At 42.4% G+C, this 16,712-nt stretch overlaps 2 protein-coding genes and 1 pseudogene across 2 annotated transcripts; 2 read left to right on the forward strand and 1 right to left on the reverse strand.

The window, feature by feature from the left end:
• The first annotated feature begins 375 nt into the window (after nt 1–375).
• Nucleotides 376–1,314, forward strand: LOC133756459 (olfactory receptor 2H1-like). Its single transcript, XM_062187144.1, has one exon. The coding sequence runs from the start codon at nt 376–378 to the stop codon at nt 1,312–1,314; it is 939 nt and encodes a 312-aa protein (XP_062043128.1).
• Nucleotides 1,315–3,849: 2,535 nt separating this feature from the next.
• On the reverse strand, nt 3,850–10,058 carry LOC133756460 (PRELI domain containing protein 3B-like; annotated as a pseudogene).
• Nucleotides 10,059–15,518: 5,460 nt separating this feature from the next.
• Nucleotides 15,519–16,457, forward strand: LOC133756800 (olfactory receptor 2H1). Its single transcript, XM_062187392.1, has one exon. It carries the CDS (start codon nt 15,519–15,521, stop codon nt 16,455–16,457), a length of 939 nt encoding a protein of 312 aa, XP_062043376.1.
• Nucleotides 16,458–16,712: the final 255 nt, after the last annotated feature.

Raw genomic sequence — 16,712 nt, forward strand, 5'->3', positions numbered from 1 at the left:
ATTAAAAATATGTTTTTGCTAATTCTTCCTGAAAGTATAAGAGCTATCACAGTATTCAGAACAAAAGAGCTGAATGTTTATTGTTGAATTAATGAGGAGTAATTAGTTACTGAGTGTTTTACATTGTCCTCAGCCAGCAAGTCACAGGTGCAGCGTGAGGATTCCTCTGTGGTCCAGCACACTTGTGGTTTCCTCCCTCCCAACAAACGTTTGCTCAGGAGGAACCGGGGAAGAGGAGGGCTGGATGCTGATGTGCCTGGGAAACAGGGCTGGGTGAGTAGAGGCAGAAAAGAAACGACCACCTGAAATAACCTAAAAAGAATCCACACTGGTCTGACAGCCTCTTCCCTCAAAGAGCCTGCACAGGACCAGGTCATGGTCAACCAAAGCTCCCCCATGGGCTTCCTCCTTCTGGGCTTCTCTGAACACCCAGGACTGGAAAAGATTCTCTTCGTGGTTGTCTTGATTTCCTACCTCCTGACCCTGGGGGGCAACACACTCATCATCCTGCTGTCCCTGCTGGACCCCAGGCTCCACTCTCCAATGTACTTCTTCCTCCGCAACCTCGCCTTCTTGGACCTCTGCTTCACCACAAGTTTCATCCCTCAGATGCTGGTCAACCTCTGGGGCCCGGAGAAAACCATCAGCTTCCTGGGCTGCTCTGTGCAGCTCTTCATCTTCCTGTCCCTGGGGACCACTGAGTGCATCCTGCTGGCAGTGATGGCCTTTGACCACTATGTGGCCGTCTGCCAGCCCCTGCACTACGCCACCATCGTCCACCCCCGCCTGTGCCGGCAGCTGGCATCTGTGGCCTGGGTCACTGGACTGGTGGAGTCAGTGGTCCAGACCCCACCCACCCTCCGCCTGCCCTTCTGCCCCCACCGGCAGGTGGACGACTTTGTGTGCGAGGTCCCCGCTCTGATTCGACTCTCCTGTGGGGACACCACCTACAATGAGATTCAGATGGCAGTGGCCAGTGTCCTCATCCTGGTGGTGCCCCTCAGCCTCATCCTTGTCTCTTACGGCGCCATCGCCAGGGCAGTGCTGAGGATTAACTCTGCTGTAGCATGGAGAAAGGCACTCAGAACCTGCTCCTCCCATCTCCTGGTTGTCACTCTCTTCTACAGCCCAGCCATTGCTGTCTACCTCCAGCCCAAAAATCACCTTGCTCAAGAGAGGGGCAAGTTCTTTGGCCTCTTCTATGCAGTGGGCACTCCTTCACTTAAGCCTCTCATATACACCCTGAGGAACAAGGAGGTAAAAAGAGCACTCAGGAGATGGCTAGGGAAGAGTGGACAGCTCAGGGGAAACTGAAGGAGAGCTACTTTCTAAATGAAGGAGTGTTTCTGCACTATTTGTAACAAAAAATAAAATATTGAGTTATGTGGGCCATTACCTTCCCTACACACACACACATGAGTCCCTGCAGTGGGTCATGATGTGGCTACATGGAATCAGACAGGGAGTGAGTCTAGGGGAGGTAGTTGCCTCCATAAAACACTTTAAATTCAAACACCAGCATACCTGTAAACTCAATATTTCCTTCCTAGTCTAAGCCAGTGGACCTCAACTAGCTGCCCAACAGCAACACCTGAGACCACTCAAAATGCACTCCAGGAAATGTGGGGTGGGGTGGGCTGGTGGTGGCCTCATGGTTAAGATGTCCGTGTCCCACACCAGAGAATCTGGACTTGATTTCCAGCTCTGGCTTCTGACTTGTTCCCTGCTGATGCTGTTTCACTGTCTTCGCTTGCATAGATTCCTCAGTTCCACTATGCCCATCTACGACTATGCAATCTCCCCTCAACTGCTGTGAAAGTGCAGAAGCGCTGCTCATCATGGCATTCTAGAGAACTTGCACAGAAAATCTGAGGCTTGGAAGGATGCCTTTTGCAGTCTTCCTGTCTGTTTACTTCGGTGTCATCCTTGGGTGTATGTGGCACAGATACACAGAGAGCTGGTAGTTTTGGCTTTTTCCCACTTTTCAACTGTATATAAATAATAATCTCTCTAAGTCTAAAAGTAACCCATTGACCAGCCACATAATCAAGTCTTGGTGTTACTTGCTTTGTTTTGTTCAGGAATCTTTTATCATTAGAGCATTAGACCCTTTTCAGAAAAAAGTATAATTTGCAGAAATTTACAAGGCAACTTTTTATCAGGTATCAACATTTAGCAGTATTTTCTTTAGATGAAATTTTATTTCAGTTATAAAAGTCATCTCTGGTTACAAAAAAAAAGATAATCAGAGGCCTCAGATTTAAACTGTCTTTAAAATGTCTTACAAAGTCTTAAACTAAATATTTTAAGCCAAAAACCACTAAATTTTAATTACATTGATATTCTAGTTCTGTGGTTTATGTATATGTATTAACTGGTCTCTTTTAAAGGAAATCTGACTAGAAGTTTGTTGCATTAAGCAAGGTGAAATAAAGGTAAGACACCTCCTCACAAAAAATGCTCTGCATGCAACTCCAAGAGCAAGAGCATTATCAAGAGCATTGTTTAGTCATCAGTCATTTCCTGCTACATGATATGAAAAAATATATTTGCTAGGTGGCTTTTCATTTTGCAGACCTCTGGCATCCAAAATATAGATCTCCCATGAATAAAAGCGATATTGCAATTTATTTAGTAGTTGGCTTAGACCAATCTTTCTTCTCCTTATACCATTATTCTCTTTTGTCTCGCCATCCCCCCTACCTTCCTCTACAGTGATACTATATTATTAAAACATTAACAATTTGTACTTCAGATCAAGATGTCATTTGATTAATTTCAAATGATGGGCAATTTTCATGTAAAATTGTTTTTGTGGTCACAATTACTTCAAAAAGTAATTGTATTCAAATAACCTGACATATCATGCCTTAACAATTACAAAACTATGATTTTTAATACACGACAATTTATAAGATAGGCAAATGAGAAATGCTAAAAGACACTAACAGATATTCCACTTAAGTTTAGGGAGCTGAAAAACTCAGATAATGACTTTATTTTTTGAGTTTACATAACCAGCCCAATGTACAGAGTACTAAGGAAATACAAATCTGAGGAAGGCAATCATTTTGCTAAGTTACAAAACTTTAGCAAAACAATACAGTGTCCTTTGATACAATAAAAATCATATTTTGTCATATATTACTTTAGTGCTAATGTGCATTCCAAAATAACATTTAAATACTAAAGCAAAATACTGTGGTTTTTAACAGAGCAGGTTATTTCTGAAAATTAATATCTGTTAAAATCATGTAGTTTCTCCTTTTAAACTGAGTTCCCTCGTGCAAGCCATTAAGGTTTAAGGCAGTCGCACAATCTGTATATGTAAGGAGTGACTCTGTGTTATTCCAAGACTGGCCCAAAGCCAGGTAGAGTCCCAGGGTGTGAAAAGCTATAAATTCTACCTTAAGGAGATTCCACATTAATACCAATTTCCAAGTACAATTGTAATATTTTGAATTAATACTGGAACCCTCTAAATGAGACAGTCATACAGCACTAATTTCAGGTGATTGATTTGATTTAGAAGCCCTGCATCTTTTTATTTTGATCAAAAGTCACATAGCCGTACTCCAGCATATTGAAAACAATCTGTCTAAAATATAATTGTATTTTTAAATAAAAAATACACAGAAGATGCTAATAATAGGGGAATCTGAGTGTAAGGTATATGGGAACTCTTTGCACAACCTATAATTTTTGTTTTGTAAATTTAAAACTATTCTGAAATTGAAATTTAAAAAATAAATAAATACATGTGCAGTCCCAAGAGAACTGGGGGCCTGTTGATAAATGCTGACTGGTAGTATCGTTTCTCAACAAACACTGCTACCGCCAACCATGCTCTTATGCTTCCACTTGTTGAAGGATCACCAATAGTTCAGTCTCGGCATTTAGTTGATGTATTACTCACTCCTTTGCTTCTCAGCCTTTTTGCATTTGAAGATGCCGTCCTTGTCATCAGTCCTTCAAGGCAACCGCCGAGGCTAACTCCTTTCACTATTGTTGTGGCTTCTTGAGTTAAAATATTTTTTTCTGAATCCTGAGGACTTGGCTTGTGTATGTCTCTCATCTACTGCAACCATAATTGTAGATGAAGCACTAAGAGATTTGAGCTCCATTATTTTCTCTACAGGACCAACTATAGAATGCTCTTGCCCATGTGTTTAGTTTTTTGCTGCCCCACTTAGAGACTTCACAACAGAAGGCATTTCTCCCTCCACATGGAGAAATCTGTGGCTGTGCAACTTTCAGAGGGGTTTGTGTATCTGCCCAGCACATCACCTCTAACCACATTCGAGCTTGTGGGTTTGGAGAACTTCTGCATTGCCACTGTTTTAACAGTTTCCATGGATGGTCAAAGATGTGCTCTAAGGTCCAGATCTTCACAGTGCAGGTGGCCTGTGCAATGTCCCGGGGGTGCTAGGGGACAAGGAGGCAGAGAGGCTACACCTACCTCCATTCCACCCTGAACATCTCCTGCCTTTCTTGCATTGAGTGCACTTGACGGTCATCTCTACTTTCATTTCCAGTTCCTACCATGTTGTTTTAGTCAATTCAGGTTTTTGTAACAAAAAGACATAAATTGGACATTTTATGAATATCAGATTTATTTCTCACAGTTTTGGAGGCTCAGAAGTCCATGACCAAAGCAATTTCTGTGGCAAGAAAGTGCTTACTTTGTGACTGCTTGTGTGGTGACTTCTTGTGTCTACACATGGTGAAAGGGCTTGGCTAGCTCACTGGTGTCTCTTATTTGTGGTCACTAACACCTAATGCCCTAATCACTGCCCAAAGGCCTTTATCTCCTAATATAGTTACATTCCGGTAATTACTTCCACATGTGAATGTGGCAGGATAGGTACACGGCATTCTGTCCATTGCACGTGGCTGTTTTCCTTCTTTCTCAGGGTCTTTTCTGTCATTTTGCCACTTGCCATCTTGGTCCTCTTTTGCCTTATTTCTCTTTCTTCTTTTCTCTTCCAAAGAATAGCCAAAATGGAGGAAGACCTGAAACTCAGCAAGTTCATAATCTCATACAAATGCACACAGTGAATTATTACAACCAAAACACAAACCCTAGGATTTTCAGTATGGCAAACTTTCAAATATTTGTGGTTGTTGTCACACTGTAATAACAAATAATAGGGAGCCGGTGCTGTGGCACAGTGGGTTAATGCCCTGGCCTGAAGCGCCGGCATCCCATATGGGCCCTGGTTCGAGACCCAGCTGCTCCACTTTCAATCCAGCTCTCTGCAGTAGCCTGGGAAAGCAGTAGAAGATGGCCCAAGTCCTTGGGCCCCTGCACCTGTGTGGGAGACTTGAAAGAAGCTTCTGGCTCCTGGCTTCTGATCAGTGCAGCTCGGGCTGTTGCAGCCAACTGGAGAATAAACCATCGGATAGAAGACCTCTCTACCTCTCTTCTCTCTGTGTAACTCTGACTTTCAAAAACATGAATAAATCTTTAAAAAAACAAATAATAGTTCCCTTGAGATTTAAATAAAAGTTTAAAATTAAGGGGAACCACTAGTTTGTTTGCAATATTTCCTTCCTTCACACCAAGAAGCCAAGAAAGAATAGGAAAACATCATACAATCTCTGGTTTATAAAAATTTGTGGCAATGGGGACTTTGTTCCATCAAGTAAATGCACAATACTGACCATATGGAACTCCATTCTCCTGGATTCAGAATTTCCACTATCTACCTTTCTCTGAAGGGAGGAGAGAACTTCCACTTTGAATATGGCCTTGTCTAAATAAGATCAGAGCTGGTGAACTCAAGAGGCTTCCATAGCCTTGGCAGCTCATGACAAGAGCCTCAGGTGATTATTGACGTCATAAAAAAGAGTGTCAATTGTTAAATCAACAATGGGATTGACTGTGCACCTGCTCCCAATGTAGGATCTCTGTCCTTAATGTGTTGTACTATGTGAATTAATGGTAAAACTACTACCCAAACAGTACTCTACATTTTGTGTGTCTGTGTGGGTACAGTCTGTTGAAATCTTTACTTAGTATATGCTAAGTTGATTTTCTGTATATAAAGATAATTGAAAATGAATCATGGCCGGTGCCGCGGCTCACTAGGCTAATCCTCCACCTGCAGTGCCGGCACTCCGGGTTCTAGTTCCAGTTGGGGCGCCGGTTCTGTCCCGGTTGCTCCTCTTCCAATCCAGCTCTCTGCTGTGGCCCAGGAAGGCAGTGGAGGATGGCCCAAGTGTTTGGGCCCTGCACCTGCATGGGAGACAAGGAGGAGGCACCTGGCTCCTGGCTTCAGATCAGCACAGCGCACTGGCCGTAGCAGCCATTTGGGGGGGTGAACCAACGGAAGGAAGACCTTTCTCTCCGTCTCTCTCTCTCACTGTCTAACTCTGCCTGTCCAAAAAAAAAAAAAATGAATCGTGATGAAGAATGGGATGGAAGAGGGAGTGGGAGATGGGTGGGATGGTTGCAGGTGGGAGGGAGGTTATGGGGGGAAAAGCCGCTATAATTCAAAAGTTATACTTTGGAAATTTATATTTATTAAATAAAAGTTGAAAAAAAAAGAATTTCCTCTATAAAAATATCTGGGCATATAGGTTGCTAAAAAAAAGCCAAAAGCTACTCTTGGGCAGTCACCTCCAATGTAGTATGTCAAGAACAGAGAATCGCTCTTTCTAATGCCATAATCTACCTTTATTTTTCCTAGTAAGCCACACCTGAAGGAGATATCTCTGCCCCCATTATCTGGCTCCATCAGAAACAGAGACTCCACATTGAGAACATCACCACATTCAGAGTGAATTTAATGGTCTTCTCCTTGTCAATGACATAAGATGGAGAACTTTTCCAAGGCTTGAGATCTTGAAGTCCAGCAGAAGGTAAGTATAGAAAATAATATACATATATCCGTGTATTTATACAACTACGTGTGTGTGTGTGTGTGTAATTAGATGAGAAGGCCTTATTTTGAAACAAAGACATCCCAATAACAATGGGAACACCTAGCACCCAGATCTTGCTTTCTAAACCCCATCTTCCAATAAAAACAACCAAGAGTCCTTGGAGACTGTGAGTGACCCCAGAGACAAGAAAGGGAAGATACAAGATAAAAATGGAGCATTGTGTAGTGCCAAAAATAATGAAGCTTTCAAAAATGATGGAGACTTATCAAAAATTCAAGGGGTTCCCAATAGCTGAATCTAGAAAAATTTAAACATTAAAATAAATAGTGAGAATAGTGGCAAGAGAATTTTAAAAATCCAGGAGTTATTACTTATATAAATAAACAACAAACAGAGAAAAGAAAAAGTTCTTACTTATAGAATTAAAAATTATAAATATAGACGCAAAGATGAAAGTCATCATTCAGGGCCAGCGCCACGGCTCAATAGGCTAATCCTCCACCTGCGGCGCTGGCACACTGGGTTCTAGTCCCGGTTGGGGCACCAGATTCTGTCCCGGTTGCCCCTCTTCCAGGCCAGCTCTCTGCTGTGGCCCGGGAATGCAGTGGAGGATGGCCCAAGTGCTTGGGCCCTGCACCCCATGGGAGACCAGGAGAAGCACCTGGCTCCTGCCTTCAGATCAGCGTGGTGCGGCGGCCATTGGAGGGTGAACCAATGGCAAAGGAAGACCTTTCTCTCTGTCTCTCTCTCACTGTCCACTCTGCCTGTCAAAAAAAAAAAAAAAAGAAAGAAAGAAAAGAAAGAAAGTTAAAGTCATCATTGATAAAACAGGCAAATAGTAATTGTTTCAGGGCCAGGCATTTGGCCCAGGAGTTAGACGGCAGTTGGGATAGCATATGCCGTATCAGAGTGCCTGGATTGAAATTCTGGCTCTGCTTTCAATCCAACTTCCTGCTAACATGAACCCTTGAAAACAGTGGTAATGGCTCCAGTATTTGGGACCCTGCCACCCATGTGGGAGACTTGAACTGAGCCTCAGACTCTTGGTTTCAACCTGACTCAGTACCCTGGCTATTGTGGGTAAATGGGGAGAGAATTAGCAGATGGAAGATCTCTGTCCATCTGACTGTGTGTGTGTGCATGTGTGTGTGCGTGTGTGTGTGTCTGTCTGCTTTTCAAAAAAGATTAAATAAAATTTTTAAAAAGTATAATGAGGGACAGATAAAGAATAGATACTTTGCACAATCTCCAAAGGTTATTTAGCATATTATATGTTATAATTACAACTTTTAATAAGTCAAATAGTACAATACAAATGGGGAAAAATAAAAATATAAATAAAACACATGTTAAGACCAAAATATAAATAAAAAACATGTGAGGACCAAAATAAGCATACGCTAATATGCTTAACATCATTAATCAACATAGAGCAAATCAAAACTGTTATGAAGAATTCTTCATGCTCAACAGGACTTCCAAAGGCAAGAGATAGATTACTGAGAAGTATCAAGAATGTGGAGTGTCTGAAACTCTCAATCATTGTGTGTAAGATTGTAAATAACATAATCACATTGGAAAACAGTTTGTGCATTTCTTACAAACACTCATCCTATAAACCAGAAATTATGTTCTCAGATGTTTACTTAAGATATGAAGACACGTATCCATACAGAGAACTGTATGCAATTGTTCAAAGCAGCCAAAATTGGAAAGTGAATGAATTAAACTGTGGTATATTCATGCATTGAAATAGAAGCCATTCAAAGCAACAAACTACTCTACTGATATATGGAAACATCCTGAATGAATCTCAGTAACAAACTGAACAAAAATACGCACTAATTCCATTCACACAAAGTTCTTACAATATGAAAAACTAACCTTGTATGATAGAAGTAAATGCTCTATGTCTTGAATGGGGTGGTGGCTACCAGATATATACACTTGTCAGAACTTATTGAACTGTACACTTAACATGTGTTCATTTCATTCTATGTAAATTGTTCTTCAATTAGTAGATTTTTGAAACAAAAAAGTTATTGATATGTGAATACATAGCAAAAGAATTATGGCCGGCGCCGTGGCTCAACAGGCTAATCCTCTGCCTTGCGGCGCCAGCACACCGGGTTCTAGTCCCGGTTGGGGCACCGGATTCTATCCCGGTTGCCCCTCTTCCAGGCCAGCTCTCTGCTATGGCCCGGGAAGGCAGTGGAGGATGGCCCAAGTGCTTGGGCCCTGCACTCGCATGGGAGACCAGGAGAGGCACCTGGCTCCTGGCTTCGGATCAGCGAGATGCGCCAGCCGCAGCAGCCATTGGAGGGTGAACCAACAGCAAAAAGGAAGACCTTTCTCTCTGTCTCTCTCTCTCTCTCTCACTGTCCACTCTGCCTGTCAAAAATAAAAAAAAAAAAAAAAGAATTATGCTGCATGGAAGAATCCTGACCCAAAGGAGTACATATTGTATTGTTCCAGTTGTATGAAGCCCTGGAAGAGGTAAGAAATCATGACGGGGCAGCGCTGTGATGTAGTAGGCTAAGCCTCCATCTGTGGCACTGGCTTGTGTCCCAGCTGCTCCTCTTCCGATTCAGCTCTCTGCTAATGTCCTGGTAGAGTAGCAGAGAATGGCCTAGTGCTAGGGCCCCTGCACCCTCATGAGAGACCCAGAAGATGCTTCTGGCTCTTGGCTTCAGATGGGCCCAGCTGCAACTGTTGCAGCTTTTTGGGGAGTGAACCAGTGATGGGAGAACTTTCTCTCTGTCTTTCCCTCTCTCTGTCTGTAATTATACTTCTCAGATAAATAAATAAAATCTAAAAAAAAAAAAAAAGGAGGAAATCATGATAGTTTTTGCCCCTGGACAAAGGTGACAGGGGAGGGTAGTGAGAAAAGCAGAAAGAAGAGGTTTTAAGGTCATGGAAATATTTTCTATCTTGATTAGGGTCATTTAGATATTTGGACTTTATTGTGTGCAAATTATATTCAGTTTTAACAAGGAGATAATAGACTGTTGAATTGAAAGACGAACGCGGGACATTCGACAGAAGTAACGATGACAAAGCCTTTGTACTCCCTATGACGCGATGAGCAGAGGGTGGTGAACTTCCTTACCACAGGGAGCACCGTTGCTGGCACGTTTCCTCTGAATCCTCTCCCCTTTCTTAACCACCATTAGCGCCAGTGACTAATTATCTGTGGGCTATGAGGCTCCAGAGTCTTGTCGGAATTAATGAGCTGTTTCTCTCCACGGCACTGGAGTCCTGGGATTCCTTCCTGCATCACTTCACTATGCCTCCTTTCCACTTGCAGTGCCACTAGAAAAGGAGTTGGCTTGCTGGGCTGAGACCAAGAGCAGCCCGTGTCCTCATACATAAAAGCAGAATGATGGCAGTGTAATATGCTTAGGGCATGATGCTACAACCTACCTGCATTCAAGTCTTAGCTCTAGCTACGTTGCTATGAGAAAATTATTAAATCTATTTGTGTTTTAGTTTCTTTATCTAAAAACAAAACTGGAGAATACTAATAATACCCAAATCATATGCATTGAAAAGTAAGGCAGCAGCATTAACAATCAACTATTACCTGAACCCTAACTTCCAACCCTTTCCAAATTTTGCTTTTAATTCTCATCTTGAGGGACAAGTGGAGGCTCAAACCAATCCAGAAACTCTTTGTCATGGGAAAGTTATAGCAGCAAAGTCATAAGGAGACTCTGACTTAAGTGCAGGTAAGTTGTACATTTTTTATCCTCTTACAACCATTCAGTTTCCATGTGTCTTTCATAGTGGAACCACCAAGAGCGTCATCTTTGGAATTAAAAGGCTTAAAATCCAGGCCTTGCCCTTTTTTAGCTGTGTAAATTTGGGCAGATTATTTAACCTTTATGGAGACTGTTTCTTCTTCCATGAAGGGAGGATAATACTACCTACCCGGAAGGACTGTTGTAAGAACCAGGTAAAAAGGACATGTTGATCACAGTGTCTGCTGTACAGGAAGCACTCAATGGGTGACAGCCGTGAAAGTAATAATATGCTCATCTTTATTGGATGGGAAAACAGAATTGCTATCTGATTCCCTTTTAGCAAGGCTCTGGGGATCAGTTAATAAATAAATAAATGAACGTGGAATAAATAGTGGGAAGTGAGTAAAGTAATAGCCAATGTTTGTTGGTGCCTGAGAAAAAAATTTAAAAAGCAAGCAAAAGAGGATGAAGAAAAAAGAGATTGTGAAACAGAACGTAGGCCGGCGCCATGGCTTAACAGGCTAATCCTCTGCCTTGCGGCGCCAGCACACCGGGTTCTAGTCCCGGTTGGGGCGCCGGATTCTATCCCGGTTGCCCCTCTTCCAGGCCAGCTCTCTGCGATGGCCCGGGAAGGCAGTGGAAGATGGCCCAAGTGCTTGGGCCCTGCACTCGCATGGGAGACCAGGAGAAGCACCTGGCTCCTGGCTTCGGATCAGCGAGACGCGGTGGCCGCAGCGGCCATTGGAGGGTGAACCAACGGCAAAAAGGAAGACCTTCCTCTCTGTCTTTCTCTCTCACTATTCACTCTGCCTGTCAACAAAGACTCAGAGGATGCTGAAAACTGAAGGAAGAAACAATAGTTATCTCACAACAGTGAGATAATAAGTTAACAGGAGGGAGAGAAGGTGAGGCCCGCAGAAAGAGTAGTGGAATGACAGCTGGTAGATGCATATGGAGCAGTTAGCTATTTGTTTTTAATTTATTTTCATTTTATTTGAAAGGCAGAGAAAGAGACAGACAGATTTTCCGTCCACTGGTTGACTCCCCTAAATGTCTGTGACAGCCAGGTCTGGGCCAGGCCCAAATCAGGAACTGGAAACTCATCCTGGGTCTCTAAGGTGGGTGGCAGGGACCCACATATGGAGCCATCACCTGCTGCCTCTAAGGGTACACATTAGCAGGAAAATGGAATTGAAAGTGGAATTGTGACTTCTATTCATGTCCTCTGATATGGGATGAAGGCTTCCCAAGCAGCACCTTAACTTCTGTGCCAAACATCCACCTCCAGTTTTTTTGTTTGTCTTGGTTTGGTTTGGTTTGGTTTGGTTTGGGCTTGGGTTTTGGGTTTTTGGTTCCTTTTATCAACACAGAGAATATAATGTTAAAAGACAACATAGGGGAACCAGTACTGCAGTGTAGTAGGCTAAGCCTCCACCAATGACACCAGCATCCTGTATGGGCATGGGTTCAAGTCCTGGCTGCTCTACTTCCAATCCATCTCCCTGCTAATGAGCCTGGGAAGGCAGTGAATGATGGCCCAAGCACTTGTGTTCCTGCTACCTACATCGGAGATCCAGAAGAAGCTCCTGGCTCTGGCTTCAGATCGGCCCAGCTCTGGCCTTTGTAGCCATTTGGGGAGTGAATCAGCAGATGGAAGACCCTCCTCTCTGTCTCTCCCTCTCTCTTCTGTAACTCTACCTCTCAAATAAATAAATAGATGTTTAAAAAAATTAAGGACAGCATGGGAACAATTACTAAAAGTAATATTAATAAGCAAATATTAATAAGCTCTTCAGGAGCAGGAACTGGGTTTAATCAGGACACAGAAAGCTTTTAAGATACACACTGCCTTCTGTTCAAATATTTAACAATATGGATACTCTTCAACTTTCCATGGTGGCAAATCCTGATAAACTCATCCTGAGTTGAAAATATTGCAGGATTGAAAATGTGTTTAGTATGTCTAACCCACAGAACATCACTGTGTAGCCTGGCCTGCCTTAATCATGTTTTGAACACTTACGTGAGACTGTAAGTCAGCAGACTCATCTAACACGATTTCATAATAAAATATTGAATATCATATGTATACACACAAATGGGCATTTTGTAGACATTATGAAAGGCAAAATACAAACCACAATACCCAAAAATTGCTGGCAACACTGTACACTAAAGAGTATCTGACATCTGCCCTTGGGATGGCTACCATTGCCCAGGGCCACGAGAGAATATCATGCCACACATCAACAGCCCAGCAAAAGATTAAGATTGAAACTGCGGCTTTACTATATACGTATCATGTTTATACCATAATAGTCAAAAAATCATGTTAAAGCATAAGTTGGGGATCATGTATATTATAAAAATTAAAGGCAAAGATCCTTTTCCCTCAGAATGGAAAGAAGGCAAAGGGGGGAAAGAGACAGAGGTAGACTGGACAGACAGAGATGAAATTCAGCTTTTATGCACACACAAAAACGTGTTAGTGGGGAGATACTTACTGCCAATATTGGCCTCTCGAGGCACTTCATCTACTTACTCGGTTCCTGATGCTGCCTCCCACCCACTTCTAAGTCAGTGTTTTGGGACCAAACTCTCCTTTCTTTCACAAAAATATAGTCACATACTCCTGCAAGCATTTCCTGATTCATACAAGCACATGGCTCCTTTTCTCCACAGATTTGTCTCTGGCCCGCCTGATTTTTGATTCTTTGCCCTTCAGTTCCTAGGGTCATCTGATGATGGCCAATAAACTCTCCTAGGAAATCACTCTCCATTCTAGTCCATAAGCTTCACTGGCATGCACCGATTATGTTCTCCAATGTTTTAAAACAAACCCTTTAGTACAGTGGCACAGAATAGGTTGCTAAAGAAAGTAATGTCAGGCACTAACAAAAAATACGATTTTTTAAATTTTATTTATTTACTTCATTTGAATAGCAAACAAACAGAGATAGACAGATAGACAGAGATCTTCCGTCTGCTGGTTCTCTCACCAAATGGATGCAACACCAAGGAACTTGACCAGGAGCCAGAAACTCAACTCAGGTCTCCTATGCATATGTATGGCAGGGACCTATTTGGGTCACCACCTGCTACCTCCCAGGGTGCACATTAGCAAGGAGCTGGAATCAGAAGCAGAAAGGGGGCTCAAATCTGGTCACCCCAATATGCAGGCATTCCCAAGCAGCCTTCTATTGCTAACTTCACAATATGTGAATCCAGAATGGATCCTACAAAACAAATAAACAATCCTACAGAAGATATTATTAGGACAGTTAACAAAATATGACTGTTTTAATTAGATAAAAGTATTATATCAATTTTAAGCTTCTTGATTTGATGATATAGTAATTAAGAGATCATCTTATAACAAATACATCCTGAAATATTAGAGTAAAAGGACACAATGTATACAACCTACTCCCACATTACTCAGAGTAAAAATGATAATATGCAAATATATTGAGAGAGAATGATAGTCAAATGAGTGAAAATACCAAAAATTGGTAAATTGTAATAAAAATTTTGTGAGTCCTTAGAACTGTTATTGCAAATATTCTGTAAACTTGAACTTAATTGAAATTAAAAAGTTTTTAATAGAATATGAGAAAAATTAACCACACTTTATGCGAAAACAAAACCCTATTTAAATATCCCAAACTCAGTATGGTGTACTTTATCTACTAATTTTAATTTCCTATGAAAAGGGGAAAATGAAATCAGTCTATTTGAATTTTCCATTTCTGAACCTCAATCCTTGTAAGAACTTTTGGTATTATAGAACCAAACTGATCATTTTATGACTGATACTGTATTTTTATTATTATTCTACAACACACATAATGAAGAGTTGAAGTTAGGACTTAATAATATTCAAAGAAAATATTTGCTTTTAGTTGAATAAATCATCATACCTTCTTAAGTGCTTAGTTCATTCAATTGATTTTTTTTCTTTTTTCTTTTTTTTTTTTTTTTTTTTTTGACAGGCAGAGTTAGACAGTGAGAGAGAGAGAGAGACAGAGAGAAAGAAAGGTCTTCCTTTTTCCATTGGTTCACCCTCCAAATGGCTGCTACGGCCGGTGCGCTGCACCAATCCGAAGCCAGAAGCCAGGTGCTTCCACCTGGTCTCCCATGGGGTGCAGGGCCCAAGGACTTGGGCCATCCTCCACTGCACTACTGGGCCACAGCAGAGAGCTGGACTGGAAGAGGAGCAACCAGGACAGAATCCTGCGCCCCAACCGGGACTAGAATCCAGTGTGCTGGCTCCACAGGCGGAGGACTAGCCAAGTGAGCCACAGCGCTGGCCTCAGTTGATCTTGCTTGAGACTGAGTGATTTCACATAAAGGAGAAATCACCTCCACAGTCCACATTTGTTTCTCTGGTCAAGTCTCTGGTAAAGCTGTAAAGTAAATAAAATTTGAATTATTCTAAGAATTCCGTGCTTACCATTGGAAAATAAGATGAATTCCTCAGTAATGTATGAGATCAGGTAATTCACTCAATAATATTACTTTTTAATTCCATCCACACATGAAGGGAAAATTCAATAGCACAGGTCTCAGATCATAATAGGTATTCAATAAATGTTTTCTGAATTAATTAATATTAGTTAATTAATTAATGTCTTACATTACCATCTTTTGCAACCAGCCAGTAAGTCAGAAGTACTAGGGTGAGACTCCAACCATTGTCTGCACATCTCTGGTTTGCTCACTCCCATGAAACAATGGACCAGCAAGCATAGGAGAAAAGAAGGAGCTTCTGGATGGTGAAGTGACTAAAAATAGGAGCCTGAGTGGCCAGAGGAAAAAGAGAAACACCTGCTTTGGTATAACCTGGAGATAACCAAGGTGAGTTTTTATAAGACCATATGCTGCACCATGGTCAACCAGAGCTCCCCCATGGGCTTCCTCCTTCTGGGTTTCTCTGAACACCCAGGACTGGAAAAGATTCTCTTCGTGGTTGTCTTGATTTCCTACCTCCTGACCCTGGGGGGCAACACACTCATCATCCTGCTGTCCCTGCTGGACCCCAGGCTCCACTCTCCAATGTACTTCTTCCTCCGCAACCTCGCCTTCTTGGACCTCTGCTTCACCACAAGTTTCATCCCCCAGATGCTGGTCAACCTCTGGGGCCCGGAGAAAACCATCAGCTTCCTGGGCTGCTCTGTGCAGCTCTTCATCTTCCTGTCCCTGGGGACCACTGAGTGCATCCTGCTGGCAGTGATGGCCTTTGACCGCTATGTGGCCGTCTGCCAGCCCCTGCACTACGCCACCATCGTCCACCCCCGCCTGTGCTGGCAGCTGGCATCTGTGGCCTGGGTTATGGGTCTAGTCCAATCAATAGTCCAGACCCCACCCATCCTTCGCCTGCCCTTCTGTTCCCATCACCAGATAGATGATTTTTTATGTGAAGTCCCTTCCCTAATTCGACTCTCCTGTGGGGACACCACCTACAATGAAATCCAGTTATCTGTGTCTACTGTTGTCTTTGTGGTGGTGCCCCTCAGCCTCATCTTTGTCTCTTATGGTGCCATTGCCTGGGCAGTGCTGAGGATTAACTCTGCTGTAGCATGGAGAAAGGCACTCAGAACTTGCTCCTCCCATCTCCTGGTTGTCACTCTCTTCTACAGCTCAGTCATTGCCGTCTACCTCCAGCCCAAAAATCCCTATGCCCAAGAGAGGGGTAAGTTCTGTGGCCTTTTCTATGCAGTGGGCACTCCTTCACTTAACCCTCTCATATACACCCTGAGGAACAAGGAGGTAAGGAGGGCACTCAGGAGGTTGTTGGGGAAGGATGCAGAGAACAGCGAAAACTGAGAGAGAGCTGCTTAATGTACTTTCTAAATAAAGTTTCTAATGATTTTGAAAAGTTTTTGTTTTTCAGGCCACTACCTTCTCCATACACACCACTACAGTGGTTCATAATGTGACCATGTGGTGTCTAGGTGGGAGAGGATGAGATTAAGAGGAAGTAGTTATAGCCATAATATACCTTAAATTCAAATATTATCATGTCTGTCCATTATTAATATTTCTTCTCCATTCTGTTTTACTGTCTTCACTTCTATAGAT

The sequence above is a fragment of the Lepus europaeus genome, chromosome 3, assembly GCF_033115175.1.
Source record: "Lepus europaeus isolate LE1 chromosome 3, mLepTim1.pri, whole genome shotgun sequence".
Lineage (NCBI taxonomy): Eukaryota > Metazoa > Chordata > Mammalia > Lagomorpha > Leporidae > Lepus > Lepus europaeus.